Source organism: Carlito syrichta, unplaced genomic scaffold (genome assembly GCF_000164805.1).
Source record: "Carlito syrichta isolate Samal-C Ts95f unplaced genomic scaffold, Tarsius_syrichta-2.0.1 Scaffold316427, whole genome shotgun sequence".
In the NCBI taxonomy this organism is placed as follows: domain Eukaryota; kingdom Metazoa; phylum Chordata; class Mammalia; order Primates; family Tarsiidae; genus Carlito; species Carlito syrichta.
This window is the reverse complement of record NW_007260523.1, coordinates 445,207-465,589: the sequence shown is the minus strand read 5'-3', so window position 1 is coordinate 465,589 and position 20,383 is coordinate 445,207. Positions and strand designations below refer to the sequence as shown.

Sequence of the window (20,383 nt, the reverse complement as noted above, 5' to 3'; positions counted from 1 at the left end):
CCTTCTTATCTTGCCCTGCAGTGGGCATCCTCTCTTTCTCTGCTTCAGTGGTCACTAGTGCAGGCATCCCTCAGACTGCTGTCCTGCAGAGTCGGTAGACTGAACTCTGACACTCATGACAGTGCTGGCCATGTGGTCTCGCATCCTCGCCACTTACTAACTGTGTGACCTTGGCCAAATTATTTGCTCCTTGAAGCTTTATTTACCTCTCCTATAAACTGGTGGAAACATCAGAACCTATGCTATAGATGTGCTATGAGGAGCAAATGCCATAGGTTTACAAATAATGCATTTAGCATAGTGCCCAGTCCACAGGTAGAGATTCATAAGTGCTTGCTGTGGTTATTTTAACATTCCATCTCTGACTTCAACTTGTGTTTATTATTATTATTTTTACCCCTACTTATCCTTCTCCACTTCCATGTCCCAGCTGTCTGCTGGTTCCTACATCCTTGCTGTTCTCCAAGTTCAAGATTCATTTGCCAGTCTGGAACTGAGGAGGTCTTCTCTTTGAATGTTGGATGCACCCCTCAGTTCAATGTTCTTGCTTTCTTGCTAGTGCATTATAACCCCCTCCAAGATCCAAAATCTAAATCATCACAATTTTTTTGGTCTGTTTCCTATCACGTTTGTATTCATTTTTCTAAGGTAACTAATTATCCCAAAGTTTTCCCCTCTACTCTCTCAGGCATCTCCACTATAGCACATGCTGTGCTTGCAATTATTTAATTAATTATTTTAAATTATTGCTTAATGACTGTTATGTTAGGCTAGCTTATAAATTCTGTGAGATGGCAACTTTATTATTTCTCTCTCTCTCTCTCTCTTTAGAGAGAGATAGGATCGCACTCTGTTGCCCAGACTGGAGTGCAGTGGCACGGTAATAGCTCACTGCAACCTTGAACTCCTGGCCTCAAGTGATTCTCCTGACTCAGCCTCCCAAGTAGCTAGAACCGCAGCCATATGCCACCATGCCTGGCTAACTTTTTTATTGTTTTGTAGAGATGGGATCTTACTATGTTGTCCAGGTTGGTTTTGACCTCCTGGCCTAAAGCAATCCTACCTCCTTGGCCTCCCCAAATCCTGGGATTACAGGCATGAGCCACCATGCCTGGCCTCATTATTCCTTTGCCTCTTCAATCTCTCTCTTTCCTTGTCTTTTCCATTTTGCCTGCAAATGCATCTGGGAAGATCTCACTTTGGAGTCATATGGATGGGCTCTACTCTTGCTAACCATGTAATTGGGCAATTTATTCGACTTCTTTAGTTTCTCCCTATAGAAAATGGGAATTATAATATCTATGGATCAGCATTTTTGAGAAAATGAATTGAGCTGGTGATTTGGAAAATCCTAAGCAAAAAACATGGCATGTATAAATATGGCCTAAATAAATAAACCTTCCCTTCCCTGGGCCCTACCACCTTCTCCAGGAACGTCAATTTCCTGCCTAAAACTAGCAACTTCCCTGCACTCCACAGCCTTTTTTCTTGTTCTCCATCATAATTTTGTTCTCAAATCTATTTCTTCTGCCTTCCTGGGGGCAATATATTGCTCATTAGACTCTTTTTTTCCTTCCCTTTAGCTTCAACTCCTGCTACTCAATAAGTCTTTTCTGGTCAGATCAGCATTTAAACACACCCAAAGCTAATTTAAAATAACAAAAACAATCTCTCTCCTGACTTCATGTTTCTTCCCAGCTATGCTGTCTGATTTCTCTACTTCCTTCCCTGCAAATCGTCTTGCAAGCGTCATCTGAATGAACTGTTTGTACTTCCTCCCCTCTCACTGACCATCATTTCTACCACAGTATGGTCCGGTCCCTATCTGGCCACTAACACCGTTCCTGTCCGTGCTTGCTGGATCTAGTGGTCCCTTCTTAGAGTGTATCTAGCTTGGCCTGTGGTTAGCACTGGACACAGTGGCCACTTCCTTCTCAAAACGTTCTCTTTCTGTGCAACGCTTTTGTAAGACTGTGCAATGCTTCTGCCTCTCTGGATTTTTCACAGGCCTCTTGGTGTCTGCCTGCAAACACATCTGGAAAAATCTTGCTTTGGAGTTGGGAATCTTGGCTCTTCTTTTGTGTAATTGGTATCTGACTGCCCTACAAGGAGGCCCAGTCATTTTTAGCTGTACAATTACTAAACACCAGTCTTAATAAACTATTTCTAATTACTCAAGTCAGCTTTCTTAATTCTAGGCCTTTGTGCGTGTGGTTCCCTCTTCCTGAAATTCTCTTCTCTCTCTTCTGCTTCCTTCTTTTGCTGGCTTCCTTCTCCTCACTCCCCATCTCAGCTTAGATGACTCTTCCCTGCCGCAGGTCTTCCTATCCCTCCTCAGGGCTGACTCAGGTGCCCCTCCTGGGTCCTTTCATAACACCCGATGCTTCCCTATCCTATCATTTATCACACTACCCCATAATTACTGTAATTATGCTTTCGTGGCTTCAACTGCCCTTCAACAGAAAGTTCTGAGAGACTAGAGTTTTACCTGCTTTTAGCACCTAGCACAGCCTAGGTCACACAACGGGTGAATGAATGAATGAATGAATGAATGAATGAAGATGGCAATATTATTATATTGAACAGAGAGTTAGTATACCTTATAGTATTAAGCTTTTCATGCTACATATTATTAGTTGTGTGGAATCAGGCAAGTCACTTCTCTCAGCATCAGTTTCCTTATCCATAAAAATGGGACAAAATAACGATGCTCCAAGAGCACTTTATGAGTGTTATCTACTAATCCACACTAAGACCTAACAACCCTGTGACCTGGAATAACAGAGATCCTCTCCATACCTTGTCTAGCCCAGGGCCAGACAGAATTTCCTTAGCAAGTTTATTTTTGCCAGTAATATCAAGGAAAACAGAAAGGCATTTTTTTCCCTCTTCTGTAACTACATTCAACTTGCTCACAAGCACCTGTTTCTGTTTGATTAAAAACTAAGCAAGATCCGACACAAACAACAAACTTAATCTTTCCCACTCAAGGAATTTAGTCTCCTCTGGTTTAAAAACAGCAGGCTTTTCCAAGTGACCCTTCCATGTCGCTCTCCAGTTACTCTTTTAGATAAATGCACCATCTCTGAGGTCCTCTCTCCCCCTGCCTGAGTCCAGAGGAAAGTGTGTTAAGATGGAAGCATCAGGCATCCCCCTCGGGTCCCCTCCCACTGTGGAAGCTTTTCTGTCCTGTCAATAAATCCTGCCTTAAAAAAAAAAAAAAGGCCAGGCACGGTGGCTCAAGTCTATAATCCCAGCACTTCAAGAGGCTGAGGTAAGAGAATTGCCTGAGCCCACAGGTTTGAGACCAGCCTGGGCAACTTGGCGAGACCTCATCTCTACAATAAATCAAAAATTAGCCGGGTGTGGTAGAGTGTACCTGTAGTTCCAGCTGCTTGGAAGGCTGAGGTGGAAGGATCTCTGGAGCCCAGCAAGTCGACACTGGGGTGGCCGTGAGCATGCCACTGCACTCTAGCCTGGGCGATGGAGTGAGACTACAACTCAAGGAAAAAAAAAAGATGGAGTCATCAGGGTAGCCCCCCGTGTCCTCCCTGTGTCCACTGGGAGTGTAACTTGTGAACTGGTCACTGCTCAGAGTCCTCTCTTGCTGAGCCAGACCCTCCTCAGTTCTCGAGGAGAAAGTCTCCTAAAGGGCATTGCACCTTCCACAGCTCTACCTGTTTTTCCATCCGGCCCCTGTCAGTAGCCTCTGCCACAAGGGCCTCTGCTGCAAGCAGCGGCACTCCCCTGGCAGGCATGCTAGCTCTCCAATCAAGCTCCCCCTGGAGCCTGTGGAGACTTCTGGATCTCCTGCACAGAGAGTGTGCCAGAGCCATGGCAAGGGAGTGGTGGCAGAGAGTGTCCATGAGGTATTTCATGGGCAAAGTTTTTATGATTTGTTCTCCAACGTATCCCAGGTCCTAGAACAGGCCCCCAACTTACTGTGGTTTGACTTACAATTTTTTTACTTTATAAATGGTGTGGATGTGATACTTCAAATTTTGAATTTGGGTCTTTTCCAGGCTAGCAATATGTGATACCCTACTCTCTCATGATGCTGGGCCAAATAATCTAACACAGCATCAATTTTGTAAGATAGTGTGGAATAGCTTTTGTAACATTCAGATGGTTGTACCAAAAGTGTTCTGAGTGCACTTGGAATGAGATAGGCTAAGTTTCGATGTTCAGTAAGTTAGGTGTGTTCAGTGCACTTTTAGCTTATGGTGAGCTTATCAGAATGTAACCCTTTCATAACCCGCAGAGCATCTGTACTTTGTTCATTAGCAGTTTAAAAAGTATTATTGAATTGAATGATTCTCAGGCCCTCTCTGTCTTAACATTGCATGTCACCATTTTATGCTCATTGGATTCTCCATTTATCTCGGTTTCTACTCCCTTGTCCTAGAGTTTGGACTCTAATATAGTATGGGGTGGGAGGTACCCTAAACAGACCTCTCATTTGATTTTAAACCGTTACTCTCCTTTTTCCTGGCACAGGAATGATTTTATTTCCTTCCTGCCTGACAGGAAGTAACCTTACATCATATTCTGCTTTCTCCATACTCCATGGCTTAGGGTCATGGTGATCATGTGTCCTGGGTTTTGCCTGTGGTGGTCATGGTTTATGCCTGTTGTCCCTGTGTAATTAACAGTAGTTGTCCCCTTCACTCTCAAAAAATGTCCTGGCTTGAACGGTAAATTACATGGCCATCCTCCTTTTTAAAACACTTTAAACTTAGGCTTCCAAACTTAAGTTTCAAAGCATAGCCTTGAGTGTCCCATGAAAACTCTTTTCTTTCTTAAGTTCTTGGCTCTTGTAGTTAAAAGTCTTGACTCTTATGACACTGTTCTGGTATAGACATCAAAATGTCTATTTTCAAAGACAGAGATACACATGATTTTTAAAATTAGGATAAATAAAGATATTTCAAAAAATTTAAATGATTAAACAATCATTTAAATACCTGAACAATATGATACCAGTAGTCCATCAAATGATCTCGGCATTGGTTTTTAAAGAGACTAGGAAACATGTACTGTCCTGGTGCACATCAGACTTTCAGATCATCTCATCATCTAGAATTAAGACTTGTTAACATTCTGTCCTTCTGGTGAATTTTAGAAAAGAAACAAAACATTATTTCCAGGGTCCTTTATAACCAGTGGAGCACTTCTTTATTCTAGGTTGCATGTGCCTTTCACCTGAGGATAATTTATAGAATACTATAGCTGTTATTCTATCAGAGGAGAGTGTGTTAAGGTTAAAATAATTTATAAAAAATATTTTAAAATAAAAAGCATTACTTGGATGCATAGTTCATTAATAAATGTGATTTCTCTTTCCGATAGTGTGGTAACCCTGTTTATTTGTGCTAGTTGTAACCTCTGTTTAGCAATATATATGATGTGATTAATAAAAATGAAAGGGTGTATTCAATTGTTAAATCACATGGTAGAAAATTGTAATCAGTTTAATGTAAAACTGATAGGCAAAATCTTTTAAAATAAAGCATGCATGGAATAAAATACTAAAATACAGCACTTAGCCAAGCACAGTGGTTCACACCTGTAACCCCAGCTACTCAGGAGACTGAAGTGGGAGGATTACTTGAGCTCAGGAGTTTGAGTCCAGCCTGGACAATATAGCAAGACTCCATCCCTATATATACATACATTCTATCTATCTATCTATCTATCTATCTATCTATCTATCTATCTATCTATCTATCTCTACATCTAGATACATGTAAATATCTATATCATCTATATCTACACAGCACCTCTGAGACTAGGAACCTTTTCCATGTAATGGAATGATATTGACTGAATTTCAGTAGGGTGTTTACTTTCAGATGTTTTTATGGTAGTAAGTAAAGGGCTTGTCTTGAGACGTGCATTCCCACCTCTAGTTCATCTTGTAACAGAGTGTGTGTTTTCTCAGGGTGGTTAACTTGGATTAGAGTAGGGAATAAATTACGTTCACTATCTCAGTCTAATTAGCAATGCAGGCTTGTCAGTAGGCCCAGGGGACAGCCAACTCTGCCCTAAACATGTTACCATGACTTTCTAAACATTGCTTTCTATTATTGTTATGATCCTTGAGTACAAAGCTTGTGTGTCTCAAAGAACAGTCTTCAAGAAGGTGTGGCGGAGCAGGGGATTTGGACAGTTAGGGGTGGCCTCCTGAGATGACTGCCTTTCTTTCTTTCTTCTACAGTCCTTGAAATTAAGCTGCTTCCTATCTTTCTCCTTTCCTACCTCCTTTCACATCTGCAGATGGGGTGGCTGCGTTCCGCGCCTTCCTGAAGACGGAGTTCAGTGAGGAGAACTTGGAGTTCTGGCTGGCATGTGAGGAGTTCAAGAAGACCAGGTCCACTGCAAAGCTGGTCTCCAAGGCCCATAGGATCTTTGAAGAGTTTGTGGATGTGCAGGCCCCGCGGGAGGTGTGTTGGCAGGGGTGACCATCCCTTCAGACCTCCAGCGATGGCTCCTGGCTCGCATTTCTCTTATGGAAGGGGTTTAAGCCAGGTTTTTTTTAAACTAAAGCCAGCCTTGCCATTCTGGGGACTCTTGACGTAAAAGTAATCATTTTAATCATTTCCCAGAAGTCAAAGGAATTCTGTTAGCAGCGTTTTAGCTGTTTGTCGGTTAAACATGTGCTGACAGGAACTGTATTGCTACAGGGACTTTTCAAGAATACATGCTGCTAGGTCTGTGTTAAGGTAGCATAACTTGATGGAAAGCAGAGCTGCTTTGGAACCTTGTTCCAAGTTCAGCTCCACCACTTACTAGCTGTGTGCTCTTGGTTAAGTTATTTAACCTCTCCAAGTCTCATTTTCCTTGATGTAAAAGAGTATTAGGCATAAAGCACCTATTAAATATTTGCCACTGCTCATTAATGGGTAATTATAGTTATTTATGTTATTTTATTAAAATTATAATACAGTGGATGAATTTCTATTATATTGTTGTTCTGAGTCATGATATGGAATTTTACTTGGGAGGTTTTAAATAAAGAAACATGTTTGCTGTCTACAAGTTTAGGTGCATTGCATTTTTGCAACTCTTCAATTATTCTTTGACTTGGCGATGCATTAGGTCTGTACCACTAGGATTCTATAAGCCCTTTATAATGCTGGCTAGGACAGGCTATCCCTTCTACAAGGCTTTCCCTCTTGTCCTTTCTTAACTAAGGGAGCATAGCTCCATGGGACATGTGTTCCCTTAGTTAAGAAAGGACAAGAGGGAAAGCTTCCTTTAAGGAACCTGCATTAACCCTTGACTTGGCCAGGCACGGTGGCTCAAGCCTGTAATCCCAGTACTTGGGGAGACAGAGGGTTGCCTGAGCCCACAGGTTCGAGAACTGCCTGGGCAACTTGGCGAGACCTCATTTCTACAGTAATTAAAAAAAAAATCTGGGTATGGTAGTGCACGGCTGTAGTTCTGGCTACTTGGAAGACTGAGGCAGAGGGATCACAGAAGCCCCGCAGGTCGACACTGGGGTGGCCATGGGCGTGCCACTGCACTGCAGCCTGGGTGACTGAGTGAGACTCCACTCAAAACAAACAAACAAACAAACAAAAAAACCCACTTGGCTTGAGTTGACCCTTTGCCTGCCACTGTGAAGGTTCCTGGATTAAGAGTTGAGTCATTTGGGATTTTGCCTTGGGCTCTGTTACTAACTCTCCATGCTGCTTTAGACAAGCTTCTTAATCTAAATGAGAACTTTTTTTTCAGTGTTCTTGTCTACAAATTGAGACTGAGAATATCTGGTCTTCAGACCACAAAGGACTATTGCTGGGTTCAAAAGAGATAGAAGCAGTTTGAAAAGTACAAAATCACCTTGAAGATATAAGATGCTCTTGTGAATAATTATCACATAGCTAGGGTCAGCGACCAGGCTCCTTGGCCCTTGAGGGCCTGTGACCTTGCTCTCTGTTTGTGTCTCCAGGTAAACATCGACTTCCAGACCCGAGAAGCCACGAGAAAGAACATGCAGGAGCCATCCCTGACTTGCTTCGACCAAGCCCAGGGAAAAGTACACAGCCTCATGGAGAAAGACTCTTATCCCCGGTTCCTGAGGTCCAAAATGTACTTAGATTTGCTGTCCCAAAGCCAGAGGAGGCTCAGTTAGACCTCAGATGGGGACTCTTGGAAATCACTGGCTTCACCCCACCCTTGCTGCCAAGACCATATTCTAATATGAAGTGTCATAGGTGTTCAAAAGTGGTGGCATTTGGGGCAGGAGGCTGGAGGAGCAAGGGAACAAAGGGCCATTCCAAAGTGTGACCCAGCTGCTGGAGCCTGGACTCTGTTCCATTTACCCACATTTGTGTTTTGGTTAGTGGTAGCATCTTGCCGCTGTCTCCTTTCTCTGGGTCAGCAACTTGCCCTTCATAATGCCTCGGGTCATCTTCGCTGAGAAGGCAGATTCACTGTGCTAGGCTAATCTGTAAATAATGCCATGCAAGTCCCACCACCTCCACACCCTCCTCAGTTAGGAGTCCCACCTCTCTGCTTGTTCTGTCCTGGGGAGGAATAGCTAGAACACTTGGGCTCACATCTGTGGTTTTCTGTCACCATGTAGTGGTCAGCCCTGCGTGCTGGGACCTCATAGCTTAGGAGAGAGGTCTCTGTGGAATCCCAGGTTTCTAGCACCATCATTGATAAGTGACCTCTGGGAAAAGGGCAAACTCCACGGAGGTGTCTATTTCTTCCATTTCCCTTGGACCATTGTTAAAAACTGTAATCACCGCCCATCTTAGCCTAGGAAATTCACAAGACTCTCCCATCCTTGCATTTCCAGAAAGGGTGTGGGGAGATGTCCTTCATGACTTCTAGAGTGGAACCGCCATGAAGAAAGATACAGCTTGCTCATATTTCTCAATTCTACCAAGAACTTTCCCAGAAGTCAAGTGACCAGGGAATGTAGCACCAGTAGACTTGTAAGCAATGGGGCATCGTCTAACCTGTGTGTTGCTCAGTGTCTCCTCTGCCATTGCCTCCCTGTGGCATCACATGTCACCGGTCTCCTAGGATGACAGCAACTTGGCAGAGGGAGGTGAGTCCCCGTAGCATGGACAGCTGTCATGGTGCCTAGTGCTTTCCCTGTCTCTCCACCTCCCCCCTCCATGCAGGTCATGTCGTTATGATGGGGGAGAATGGGAACTTAGGCTGAAACTCTCTTTCCTGCATGCTCCCTGGGAGCATGCTTTCTTAGGTCTCTCTCTCAACTATCATGAAGCAGCTTCCTTCTTGATCTTTGACCTTTTGACCTTGAGCATGAAATAGAAGATGTGGCTAAGAAGATTGCTGTGAACATTTGGACGTGGAGAACATTCCTGAAATACTTTCATGGTAGCCTAGAGCTACTCTTGGAAATGTGTCAGGCAACTCTCCTTAGCAGCCCAGAACCTCCTCTAGCTACCCAGGAAAAAGCTGACTTGGGCACAAGAGCAGTGCCAAGGAGATGAATCCTCGGCAGAGAGACCAGAAAGTGTGAGAGGGGTCTGGAAGATGCTGGTCTCCAGGTGGACGTAATCACAGAGGACGTGGTGGAGGTACTCTTGGGATACAAAGGATATGGATTCATTGCAGACCTACAAAACCTTCAGCTTGGCAAATGGAACAGTACACAATTAGGTATAAGCTCTGGAATGCAGGTGACTGAGAACTGGGCTGAAGCCCCTTTCACTTGTGGAGTAATGGGCCTTTTAAGATTATACTGATGTCCAGTGCTTGCATTCCTGGCTGGTACCTTTGAGAATCTCTTCCTTCCTTGGCTACAGCTAGACAAGGCCAAGGAGGCCCGTGAGTCCCCTGAGTCTTAGGGCCCACTGCCTTGTCATAGCACATTGTTATCAGTGAGTGAGGGTTGACGTGACTGTGTGAACCTCAAGGAGAGAGAAAAACACATGCCTCCTAGCCCTCACATTGAAGAGACCTGTGAAAGTTCATGTTCAAGAACTCCAAAGTCTCAAATGGGTGTTCCTAGTTAGAACAGGTAGTACCCTACCCCCACCCCACCCTGGTAACAAGTCATTCTTAGCTAAAGCTGCCAGATTAATTTAATGATTAAATTCTCAAACAGGGTATTTTAAACATTGTTTACACATGAAATGTGCATCTGCTGCCAACTCTACTGTTGACCATGAGGTCCATATAAACTGGAACTGCAGCATTCTGGAAACGTGGAATGTTCTAAGAGGGGCCTTTCCACCACTTCCACTCTCCCAAGGAGAAAAGTCTGAAAAGAGAGTTGTGTGGTGGCCTCCTTTGAGGTCTAGAGTTCTTATCAACTACTCATGGAATGAAGGCTGCAGATGGTGGTGTCATGGTGCCCTGGTGACTTCCTCCCACCATGAAGAAGTCTGAAGGATCAAGCATGGATATCCTGAGTTTTGCAGCTCAGTGAGGGTATGTGGGTGTGTGTTCATTCGTTCGTATGTAGAGGATCACCATAGCTGAATTTATGGTACTCCTGTGGAGCATCTCTATGTGCTTGTGTGTGTGACAATTGTGAGCATTAGACTAACATACCACAGACATGGTCTTTCCAAGGGTAGAGCTATTCTTGCACCCTTTATTCCTTTCTTCCCACAGAGCTCTCCACTCTGATGCTGATTTTAGGCACTTTGGTCATACCAACCCAGATTTTGGTCTGTGATGAAACAAAGAGAAATGTTTACAACATCTAGAGCAATATTCAAGCATACCTCATCCCTGAGCTTCCATGTCTCCCAGCCCCGTCCTCTCTCCCATTTCTTCTTCTACAAGTCCTCCACGGGTGCCACTTCCATCTACTGTCTTCCTTTGCTCCTCCAGCCGGGCTTGTGCTGTGGACTGCCTTCTGGACTTGAGGCTCACTCTGGTCCTAGGCCTATGCAAGCTCAAGGCAAGCCGGGGCAGTAGTCCGGGCAGAGCTGTGACTTTTAGAATTGCTCTCTGTCCCTGAGTGGCCTTTGGCCCCCCTGGAGTGCTAACTTCTTTGGGGGCTGGTGTGAGATTTGTTGTTGCCTTTGGCAAGTTAAATTGAACATAGTCAATATCAACTGTGTTGATGTTCATGGTCTTGGGCACCTCTGGGATGAGGAACCCTCTGAGGCAGTATTCTTATTAAACTTGAGCATGCACAGTGATCACCGGAAAGTCTGTTATAAATGCTGACTTCCAGGTTCCACACCCAGAGATGCTGATCTGATGGACCTAGGCTGGGACCCAGAAATCCATAGTTCTAATAAGCTCTGGGTAGTGACCTGTGGACTCTAAGAAAAGATGGTCTAAGATGATGGTTGTCAACCTTAGCCATCCTTCAGAATCACCTGGGAGTTTAAAAAACCCAAATGTTCAGGTCCTACCCCAGAACAGCTAAATCAGAAGCTCTCTGGTAGAGACCCAGATGTTCATGTTTTATGAAGCTCCACAGGTGGTTCCAATGGGCAGGTGAGCTTGGGAAGCACTGGCTAAGGAGTAAGGAGGAGCAAGTTGGGATAGAACACAGTTGTGTGGGTCCAGGGGGCTAGAGCACATCCAGATGCAGACAAGCACAATGACCAGGACTCCTGCCAGCCCTGGAATCTGCATCTCATGACGACGGTTGTCTCTATGCCATCTTGGTCTGACTCGCTCATTTGCATAAGTGTTTTGGTCCAAGCTATGTGCATTGCCTGGCCGCAGGTATGCCAAAGGTGAGGATCCCTAACCAGGAGATACTCTACCGCACTTTCTGTGTCTGGCCTCCTCCAAGTTTGCCTCCTGGCCACTTCCCTTGTCTGTTTTCATGCATTTCATTCTATGTTAGGCTGTGCCCCTGCACACAAGGCCATGCAACAAGTAGTTGGAACTCAGGTAGTAAGTGAGTCGTGGTAGTGATAGTACTAGTCACAAAACAACTTCCAAATTTCTCAATGGAGGGTATCACATCCTGGGAATATGGAGATCTGTGAGGCCTTCCCAATGCCACAGTGGGGGTTTTGGCCCCCACTCCAAGCCCTTACCATTTCCTCTTTGGTCCCAGCCTGGGTGGGCAGCTGGGAAGTTCCTAGTTGATTTTAACCTCTGGTGCTCTTCCCAGAACTGACTGCTCTGAATAAACCAAAGTTGTAAAAAGATGTTTTGTGCAGGTTGCGGGCCCGGCCTTTTGGTGCAGGCCCTGGGTGTTTCTCTTGGCCAGTTGCCTGTCTGGATGGAGAAGCTCCTTCTGCTGGGACGAAAGGTGTGAACCTATTATGCTATTGTGCTGAGAGCTGTGGGAAGGTGGGAATGGGAAAGACTGAAGAGGAAGGAGCCAGCGGGAGAGACCAGCCACTAATGTGATGTCTGCTTCTCCATCGACCAGAGGGGAAGGGATGTGTGGCTCATGCAGAGGCAGGACAGGCTCCCATCAAGAGTGCCCTGAGCACTCTTCACCCCGTCTGTGCCCACTCCCAAGCAAGACAAAAGGACTACAGTTTCCCATTCTAGGCCATCCTTCTGTCTGCCAAGTATCAACCCTCTTTGACTCTGGGTTAGAAGAAAGAGAGGTAGCAAAGTTACCCCGGGCATTGAGAGCCTGTGCCACTCGGTATGAGACTGTGGAGGAAGAAGCCAAGAGCAGAGAAGTTTTCCTGTCCCTGTGGCCTCTCAGGACTCTACAAGATGCTGTGGACCAAGATGGGAAACTTCAGGATGAGCCACGGACCTCGCTAGGTTGGGGTCTGAGTCCTTTCAATACACTCCCCCTTCTTGATTCTGACTCCCTTTGACCCCTCGGCTCCTTTCCCTGAGCCAGGTGTGGAAAAGGTGGCTGGGCTGGGTGTGCCCTCCAACCACAGTAGCATTTGCTGAGTCACGCGGCGAGCACAACAGATTCGTAGCAGCTCATCTGCCATTTAAACTGCTTGGCTGATGGAGTCCTCATTGAATTGTTTCATTACCGTGTAGAGTGGAACAATGTCATTCACCTTTACTATAAACAAGGCTGTGAGAACATAATAAACAGAACCTGAACAAGCCGCCCTCTGCTCTCTGCCCACATGTCTGACTGGCTGACTCTTTATGAGAAAACTCTTTGCGGAGCGCATGGCCTCCCTGGGAGAAGCACGTGGCCTTTCTCAGGCAGAGGCTGGGGGTTGGTCATCAGGAGAAGCAGGGGTGTGGGTGGAAATGGACGGGCATGGTCTGGAGAGTAGCATGGTGGTGGTGAGTGACTTTAAGTTATGAGAGTGGCTTTGAAATTGTGAAGTGCTACACAAATGTGAGGTGGTGTTTTTATTAGTACCACCTACTGCTGGAAAATGCAGAGAGAAGAAAGGCTGCCATGGTTCGTGTGTTTGTTCAGCTGGGGCAATCTGAACATGCAGCAGGCTGATCTTGCTTTGGGTTGTCCCTCACCTTACACAGTCAGTGTGTCCCTGAAGAGTTGTGTATGCATCATGGAGTCTTTCAGCATCTCTGAGGATCAGGTCCCGTGGCAGTGGAGGGGACTGAAGGAGAATCAGGCACGGTATCTATCTGCTCACAAAAGCTCAATCTTTAGGTGGGTAACAGGGCAGAGACATGCAAAACCTAAATTACCCAAATAATTGAAAATTCTCCCAAGAAGATCTGCCTTTGAGGGAATGCTGGTGTTTCTTTGAAGGTGAATATTTCGGGTGAAATAAAAAAGCTTTTTGTAATGCAAATGATCACCCCTCAATTCCAGTTTTGTAGACTGGGCAGGGAATGGTAGCAAGTTGGGCTACTGTAGACAGGAGGCCCCCCACCATTGGGGAGGGGGTGTGGCTGGATTTTCTCTTTCCAGCTTTCCTCTTCTTCCCCTTTTACTTTCATGGCTACCTGGGGCTCCAGAAGAGAGTGGAGGGGGAGGAGGAGAGGTAAGGGAGCTGTGTGTGTGTGGGGAGGGGGTCACACTTGATGTAGATGCCATGTGGGAGAGGCCATGGGCTCTCTAGCCTGCAAGGATTCGGGGGGGGTCTTTCCTGGTTCATTGGAGACCCTGTGTCTTGGGAGTTCCCTCCTGAAGCTCTCCCAGTAAAGGTGAATGATTCCCCCTGGCTGGTGGCCTGGTCCTTTCTTATGGTGCCCTGACTTCTCTCTGCTACAGTCTGTTTGCCCCTCCAGTTTGCCCACATGGATGGGTACCAGGATGAACTCCAGCCACGCTTTATCTCCAGAAGTCTGCAACTGGCCCACGGGAAGCATTTGGGCCTTGTTTTCTCCTAGACTTGTAAGATGACTGCTGGCCTCCTTGCTCTGCAGCCAGAGGCTCCCAACCAGCCCACTGCTCACAGTTTTGGTTTTCCAGAGTGGAACAGACACAAGTCTCCTGGATCCTCAAGCATCAGGGCACATGTCAGGCCCTCCCAGAGGCCCACAGAACCTGTTTTCCCTTGGAGTGATGTAAGAGGCAGGCACCCTGCTCTCCTCCTTCTACAGGCGTGGGGCTCATGGCACACAAACAGTTCTCCCCCAAAGACCTTCACAAATTCTCTCCAGTCTCTGACCTTTTTCTCCATGGGACAGATTTTTAGTGCCTGCCACTGGTTCTTCACTCCCTCCCTGTATTGTTTACTTGGCCCGGGACCCACTCTGGTGTCTGAGATCTCTCTCCTAGGCTTTGACAGAGGCTCTTACACATGTAAAACACCTAGCACCACGTCTGGCATCTCATTCACATGCTGAGTCCCTTCTGGTCCGATGAGCTACATGAACAAAGTGACAGCCATGGTGAGAAGGAGACAAAAGAGGTCACTGAGTTAACTCCCTCCTATGTATACGATTCTCAGTTGGGCTCTGTCTTAGTTCAGGTTGGTATAACAAAGTACCATAGACTGGTGGCTTATAAACAAACAACAGACATGTATCTCTTATAGTTTGGGAAGCTGGGAGTCCAAGATCAGCGGGCCAGCATAGTTGGGCTCTGGTGAGGGTCCTCTTCCAGGTTGTAGGCACACACGGCAGAAGGAGAGCTAGCTAGCTCTCTGGCCTCTTCTTATGAAGGGCACTAATTCTAATCATAAGGGCTCCACCCTCATGACCTGATCACCTCCCACAGGTCCGCCCGTTTTCAAGTATCCTCACATTAGATTAGGGTTTCAATTTATAATTTTGGGGGTGGGGTACAAACATTCAGTCAATTTTAGGGTCTTCCCTGGACCCCTCCAGGAAATGTGGAACAAAGCCTGAAGGCTGGAGGGGACATGAAATAGTGCTGTCTCTTCTGTTCATGCCTCATTCCACAGCATAGCGGGAAGTTCCAGCCCACCCCACAGGTCACAGTGGCTGGATGCCCAGCCATGGAAACAGAAAAGCCACAAGCCTGAGAGAACTGGTCTTTGGCCAGAGTTCCATGAGCACATTCTTCCTGATAATTCAGGCTCTGATGCTATACGACCTACTTTAACTCTTACAAATTGTATGATCCTAGGCAAGTTACTCCCCTGTGTCTCAGGTTCTCCATCTGTAAGACTGAAACAGAGCCGGGCTTGGTGGCTCAGCCTGTAATCCTGCGCCTTTGGGAGGCTGAGGTGAGTGGATTGCCTGAGCCCGCGGGTTCGAGACCCGCCTGGGCAGCAAGATCTCATCTCTACAATAAATCAAAAAATCAGCCGGGCTTGGTAGCGCATGCCTGTAATTCCGGCTACTTGGAAGGCTGAGGCGGAAGGATCACCGGAGCCCAGCAGGTCGAGGCTGCGGTGGCCGGGAGCGGCCACTGCACTCCAGTCTGGGCGACAGAGTGAGACTCCAACTCAAAAAAAATAAATAAATAAAAAGACTGAAATAATAACAGCCAGCTGCTCTGGGCCATTGTGAATATTAACTAGTTAACATAGGAAGAGTGTGGCACATGGTATGTGCTATGTTGCATCTTCTCACACTGAAATCCCCAAAGAGTTAAGTCAGTACCTCCATGTACAGCTCATGTGTTTCTCAGGTGTCTGCAAAAGAAGACCATGCAAAGCAACTGATGCTACAGGATCATCATCTCATCCCTTCCCTGCTATCTTTAAACTCCCCGAGGGCAGAGACTGGGTTGCCAAAATGTTTGTTGAAAGAACACTATATCTACACATGTTTTGAGCACCTCTTATACATTCTTACACATTAGGTACTTGGGTAGATTGAGGGTAGAGGCCAGAAATTTAAAACCTCGACCCTCAAAGAACTTACTTTGCTCTTTGTAGGACTTAGTACTTTATAAGCATAGGCACTCGCCAAATGAGTGGTACAGAGTGTAAATGGCTGCAACTTCAAAAGCAGCAATACTAATAGGAAACACTTAGGGGCCAGGAACTTTGTTGAGCTATTTAGATCCTTCATCTAGTTGGATCCGAGGTAGCGTATCAGTTTTCTAGGGCTACTGAAAGAAAACACCACAGACTGGGTGGCTTGAACAACAGAAATGTAGCGTCCCATACTTCCAGAGGCTGGAACTCCAAAACCAAGGTATTGGCAGGGTTGGTTTCTTCTGAGGACTCTCCCATTGGCTTGTAGATGGTGACCTTCTGCTGGGTACTCATGTGGTCATGCCTCTGTACCCTCAGACTCTTGGTGTCTTTTCCTCTTCTTATAAGGACATCAGTCATGTTGGATTAAAGCCCTATCCTAACGGCCTCATTTTAACCTAATCACCTCTTTAAAAGCTCTTCCCCAAATATAGTCACATCCTGAGGTTCTAGAGATTAGGCTTCAATGTATGAATTTGGAGCATGGGGACACAATTCAGCCCAACACAGGTAGATACTATTATTAATCTCCACTTCCAGAGGAAACTGAAGCACAGACAGGTACTTCAATGATATATTCAAGGTCATACAACTTGTAGGTGGCAGAATTGGGATTTAGAACCCTGGCACTGTAAATCCAGGGCCAGGCCCTTCACCTTGACTGTGATGTGAACTAGAAGGGAATTTGGGGAGGGGTGGGGCAGGTGCGTAGGTGCAGGGGGACAGGGGAAGCTAAACTATTCATGGAATGGGAAGGATGAGTCTACACCAATGCAGGTTGACTGGGAGTGAAAGTGGGAGGAGAAATGGGGGTCAGTTCTCTGTATTTTGCTCACTCAGAAATCCAGGCTTCTGGAGAAGCTGGTGTCCTGGTGGAAAATAATGGTGGCTAAAAGACATGCTGCAAAGCCTGCTGGGAATTGAATTTGCCAATTATCTGCCCAAGCTGTTCCCTGCCAACAGGTGCGGTGGTGTGGGTTTGCCTTGTTTCTGCCCTGCCCTTTGTGCTCTCTTCCCATTAGGATGGTCAGCTTGCTGCTTTCTCCCACAGCACAGTGTGGCCCACGTCCTCAGAGTATATCATTCTTCCAGGGGAGGCTGAGTCACCACCCTGCCCACAATCCTGGGGACAAGTGTTGGCTCCATCTCCTGCATCTGCCCCAGGGAGAGCACATCTGTAGTGTGCAGGCTACAGGCCCACCTTTCTCAGGGAGAGAGAGCTAGCCCTCCCATCTTCTGCCACACTAACACCAGCTCACAGACACCAACAGGGGCAGAGGTCACTTCCCAGAGCCATGCTGTGTGGGAACCAACATGGGATTTGGATGCAGACAGGCCTGAGATGGAATCCTAACTTATTCTGTGCGTGTAACTCAAGAGAAGGTACTTAGCCACTGAGAGCCTGTTTTCTTGTTAGCAAAAGGTGGGTCACAGTACCCACATTTCCAGGTAGTATGCTGCAAGGATGAGAGTTCCCAAAGCACCTGAGGCAGAACCTGGAATTGTGCAGGTGCTTGGAAAATAATAGCTGTGGGTACCGGAGACCCAGCTTCTGCTTTGTAGATCTTTTAGCACCAGGTCTCTTCATCTTGTCTGGGAATCAGAGTCTGTTGTGGAGGCGGAAAGTCTGTGGGGTTGGCTTGAACCTAAGCAGTGCTTACAGAAAAGGGGGTCCATGTCAGCTAGAAACAAAACTAGGTGCCTTTCATTCATTCAGACAGTGCTTTGCCCTAGCCAGGGTATTAGCGCCACCCGCACCCCCCCAGGTACCCTATGAGCTAAATATAACAGGGATCATGCATGCACTGGCCACACAGGCTTTTTAATGCATCACTCCAAATACAAACTGATTAACTGGATGTTTGAGCTGGTGGAGTTAAAACAAAAAATCTCTGGGCCAAACCAACTGATCAGGAACTTTCAACATGCTCTTATTTAATTCGTCCCAGGATGATCAGCATTGTACTTTTGACTCGTAGGCTTCAGAGAAACACAGGAAATGTAACTGATGTGGACATTCTAATTCAAGGTGTGGCGTCTATAAGCGGCTCTGGAAGAGATGAAAATGGAGCCCGCCTCCACAACAGAATAGCTGTATGTGGGTTTGCTGGGACATTAAAGGAAATGGTTTTAATCATACACTCTAAAAATGAAATTGTCAGGGTCTTCCAGTAAGTGCTTCATCACATCCATTTTAACCAATAAGCGGGAGTGGTTGAAACCCACAACTCCTCAGGGCTCAGCTTGGCAGCATCTCCCAGGTAAGGGTGAGGAGCTGGGGAGGGGGATTCTCAAGTGTAGCTTCTGGGACCTGGTGTATCATCATAACGTTCAAATCACAGTAGCCCAAGTTTCCTTTCCAGTCTCCCTGTGACACAGGGAGAAGGAGAGTTGGCTCCTGGGGGGTTGGCCATAGGAATCTTGGCCATGAGGAATCTTGGCTTTCGCTCTGGCCATGGTTGAGCTGGGGCAGGCCAGATGAGGCCTGAACTGGGGTCTGTGGGTAGATGAGCTTGCATTCCTGACTCAGGGGCTGCAGTTGCTGTGCTAAAGGGATCTGCAAAAGAAGAGGAGAGAGAGTGCCTGCGAGGGGCTAGGGTAGCTGTGGGACACTCACCCCTCCCACTGCAGGCAGTTCTGCAGAGGGACTTGTCTCAGCTGGGAGGAAACGTTCTCACACAGAGGGGCAGCATCTGGGCCTGCTCTGCAGCCACGGAGACAAGCTCACACTGTCTAGGGAGCAGCTGTCAGCCACCTGCTCACCAGTTCTTCTTTGAGCAGGAGTGCGGGAGACTGGCCCCTAGTATAAAAGACTAGAGGCAAGTGGAGAGAGGGCGTGGTGCGTTCAGTGCCTCCTGCCTGGGCCATTATCTTCTCAAAGCGACCCAGGTGCCCGTCTGTGCCCCATCCCACCCCACCTAAGGTCCTGCTCAGCCCTGTTCCAGCAGCTGTCCCTCCTGTCGGCCTTTTTGTCTCAGGAGCACCTGGCCTCCCCCTATCCAATGCAATGCCTGTCCCAGAGCCAAACTGGCTAGCAGCAGGCTGAGCAGAGGGATTCTGGGGCTTCTGCCTGGTTTCCCTGCCCCTCCACTAGGACACGTGCAGCCTATGCTGTAGGCCCTGAGCAAAGCCCACAGTCTTTGGGATGTTCATGCTTGTGGGTTGGAGAGAGGAGGGGAGTAGAGGAGCAGGGAGATGCTCCCTAAAGCTGCTGAAGAAGATGCTACTGTGTACACATTCACCACCAATGAAGAAGAGGAGGAAAGGAACAGACCAGAGTCGAGTCAGTAACACACCCTGTAGTTACTGAGTTTGATCAGAGAACTCAGTGGGTCGGGGGAGGAAGCCCAGTCCACAGTAAGTTCTTAGGGATTGCTCCTATTTATAAAGCACTTACTACATGCCTGTATTCTCCAGGCGACGCCGTGTTTAAGCTTCACTGCAGCCCTCTGAAGCAGGCATGATTCCCAATATTATAGAAAAGGGGGTTGAGGCTCTGAAGGGTTACTGATCCAGTTCTCCAGGTGGATGGTAGGATGGGATTGCAGACCACCTGTGTCTGACCCTGGCACGAAGTTCGGATTCATTCATGCCTTCTGCTACCTCCTGTGCCTGAGTTTTGCCTTCCTGGATAAAGACCCACGGCTCTGGTTGCATGTCAGTGGGCGAAGGTGGATCGGCCAGGGCAGAGTCTAACTTTTCATCTGTGGTTCATTCTCCCTCCCTTTTTACCTAGACTATAAGCTCTCAGAGGGCAAAAGTCAAATCTGATACTCTTGGTTGGCAGCTCTCGCTGTGCAGGGGACTTATAGGATACATGATTGACTCCTGAATCTTCTGTGCTGACTCAAGGTGACACTGGGTGGTATTTCCTGTACAAAGATGCTATCCTGAACTTCTGTCTGTAGGGTTTCAATATAAGGTAGTTTTTCCAATTGGGACCCACTCTGTTACCTAATCACCCTTAAAACCTTCAGCAAATTCCATTGGAAGATGAAGGCCTTGCCAAGGGGAGGTCTATAGCCTTGGGAAGAGAGAGGCTCCTGTCCCTGAGCCTATGGGGCCTCTGAGAAAGGGTTTTATAGGGCCTGTGTGACATGAAGACACAGATCTGTGACTCCTGTGAGCCTGAGGGCAGTGAACAGCTGGTCTGCCGACGGCATATTTGCCTGGTAATT

General features: G+C 46.8%; 1 protein-coding gene across 5 annotated transcripts in view; it reads left to right on the top strand.

Moving 5' to 3' along the window:
• Positions 1 to 8,769, top strand: part of RGS8 (regulator of G protein signaling 8) — a 39,180-nt gene extending 30,411 nt beyond the window's left edge. For 4 of the 5 annotated variants that reach the window (XM_008074407.1, XM_008074408.2, XM_021707210.1 and 1 more), the window contains 2 exons: positions 6,277 to 6,443; positions 7,952 to 8,746. In XM_008074407.1, coding sequence (XP_008072598.1) covers positions 6,277 to 6,443; positions 7,952 to 8,134 — 350 coding nt within the window. In that variant the 3' untranslated portion in view covers positions 8,135 to 8,746. Of the gene's footprint in view, positions 1 to 6,276; positions 6,444 to 7,951 lie in introns of all 5 variants that reach the window. The other variant, XM_021707209.1, reaches the window with a different exon arrangement.
• The last annotated feature ends 11,614 nt before the right edge of the window (positions 8,770 to 20,383 follow it).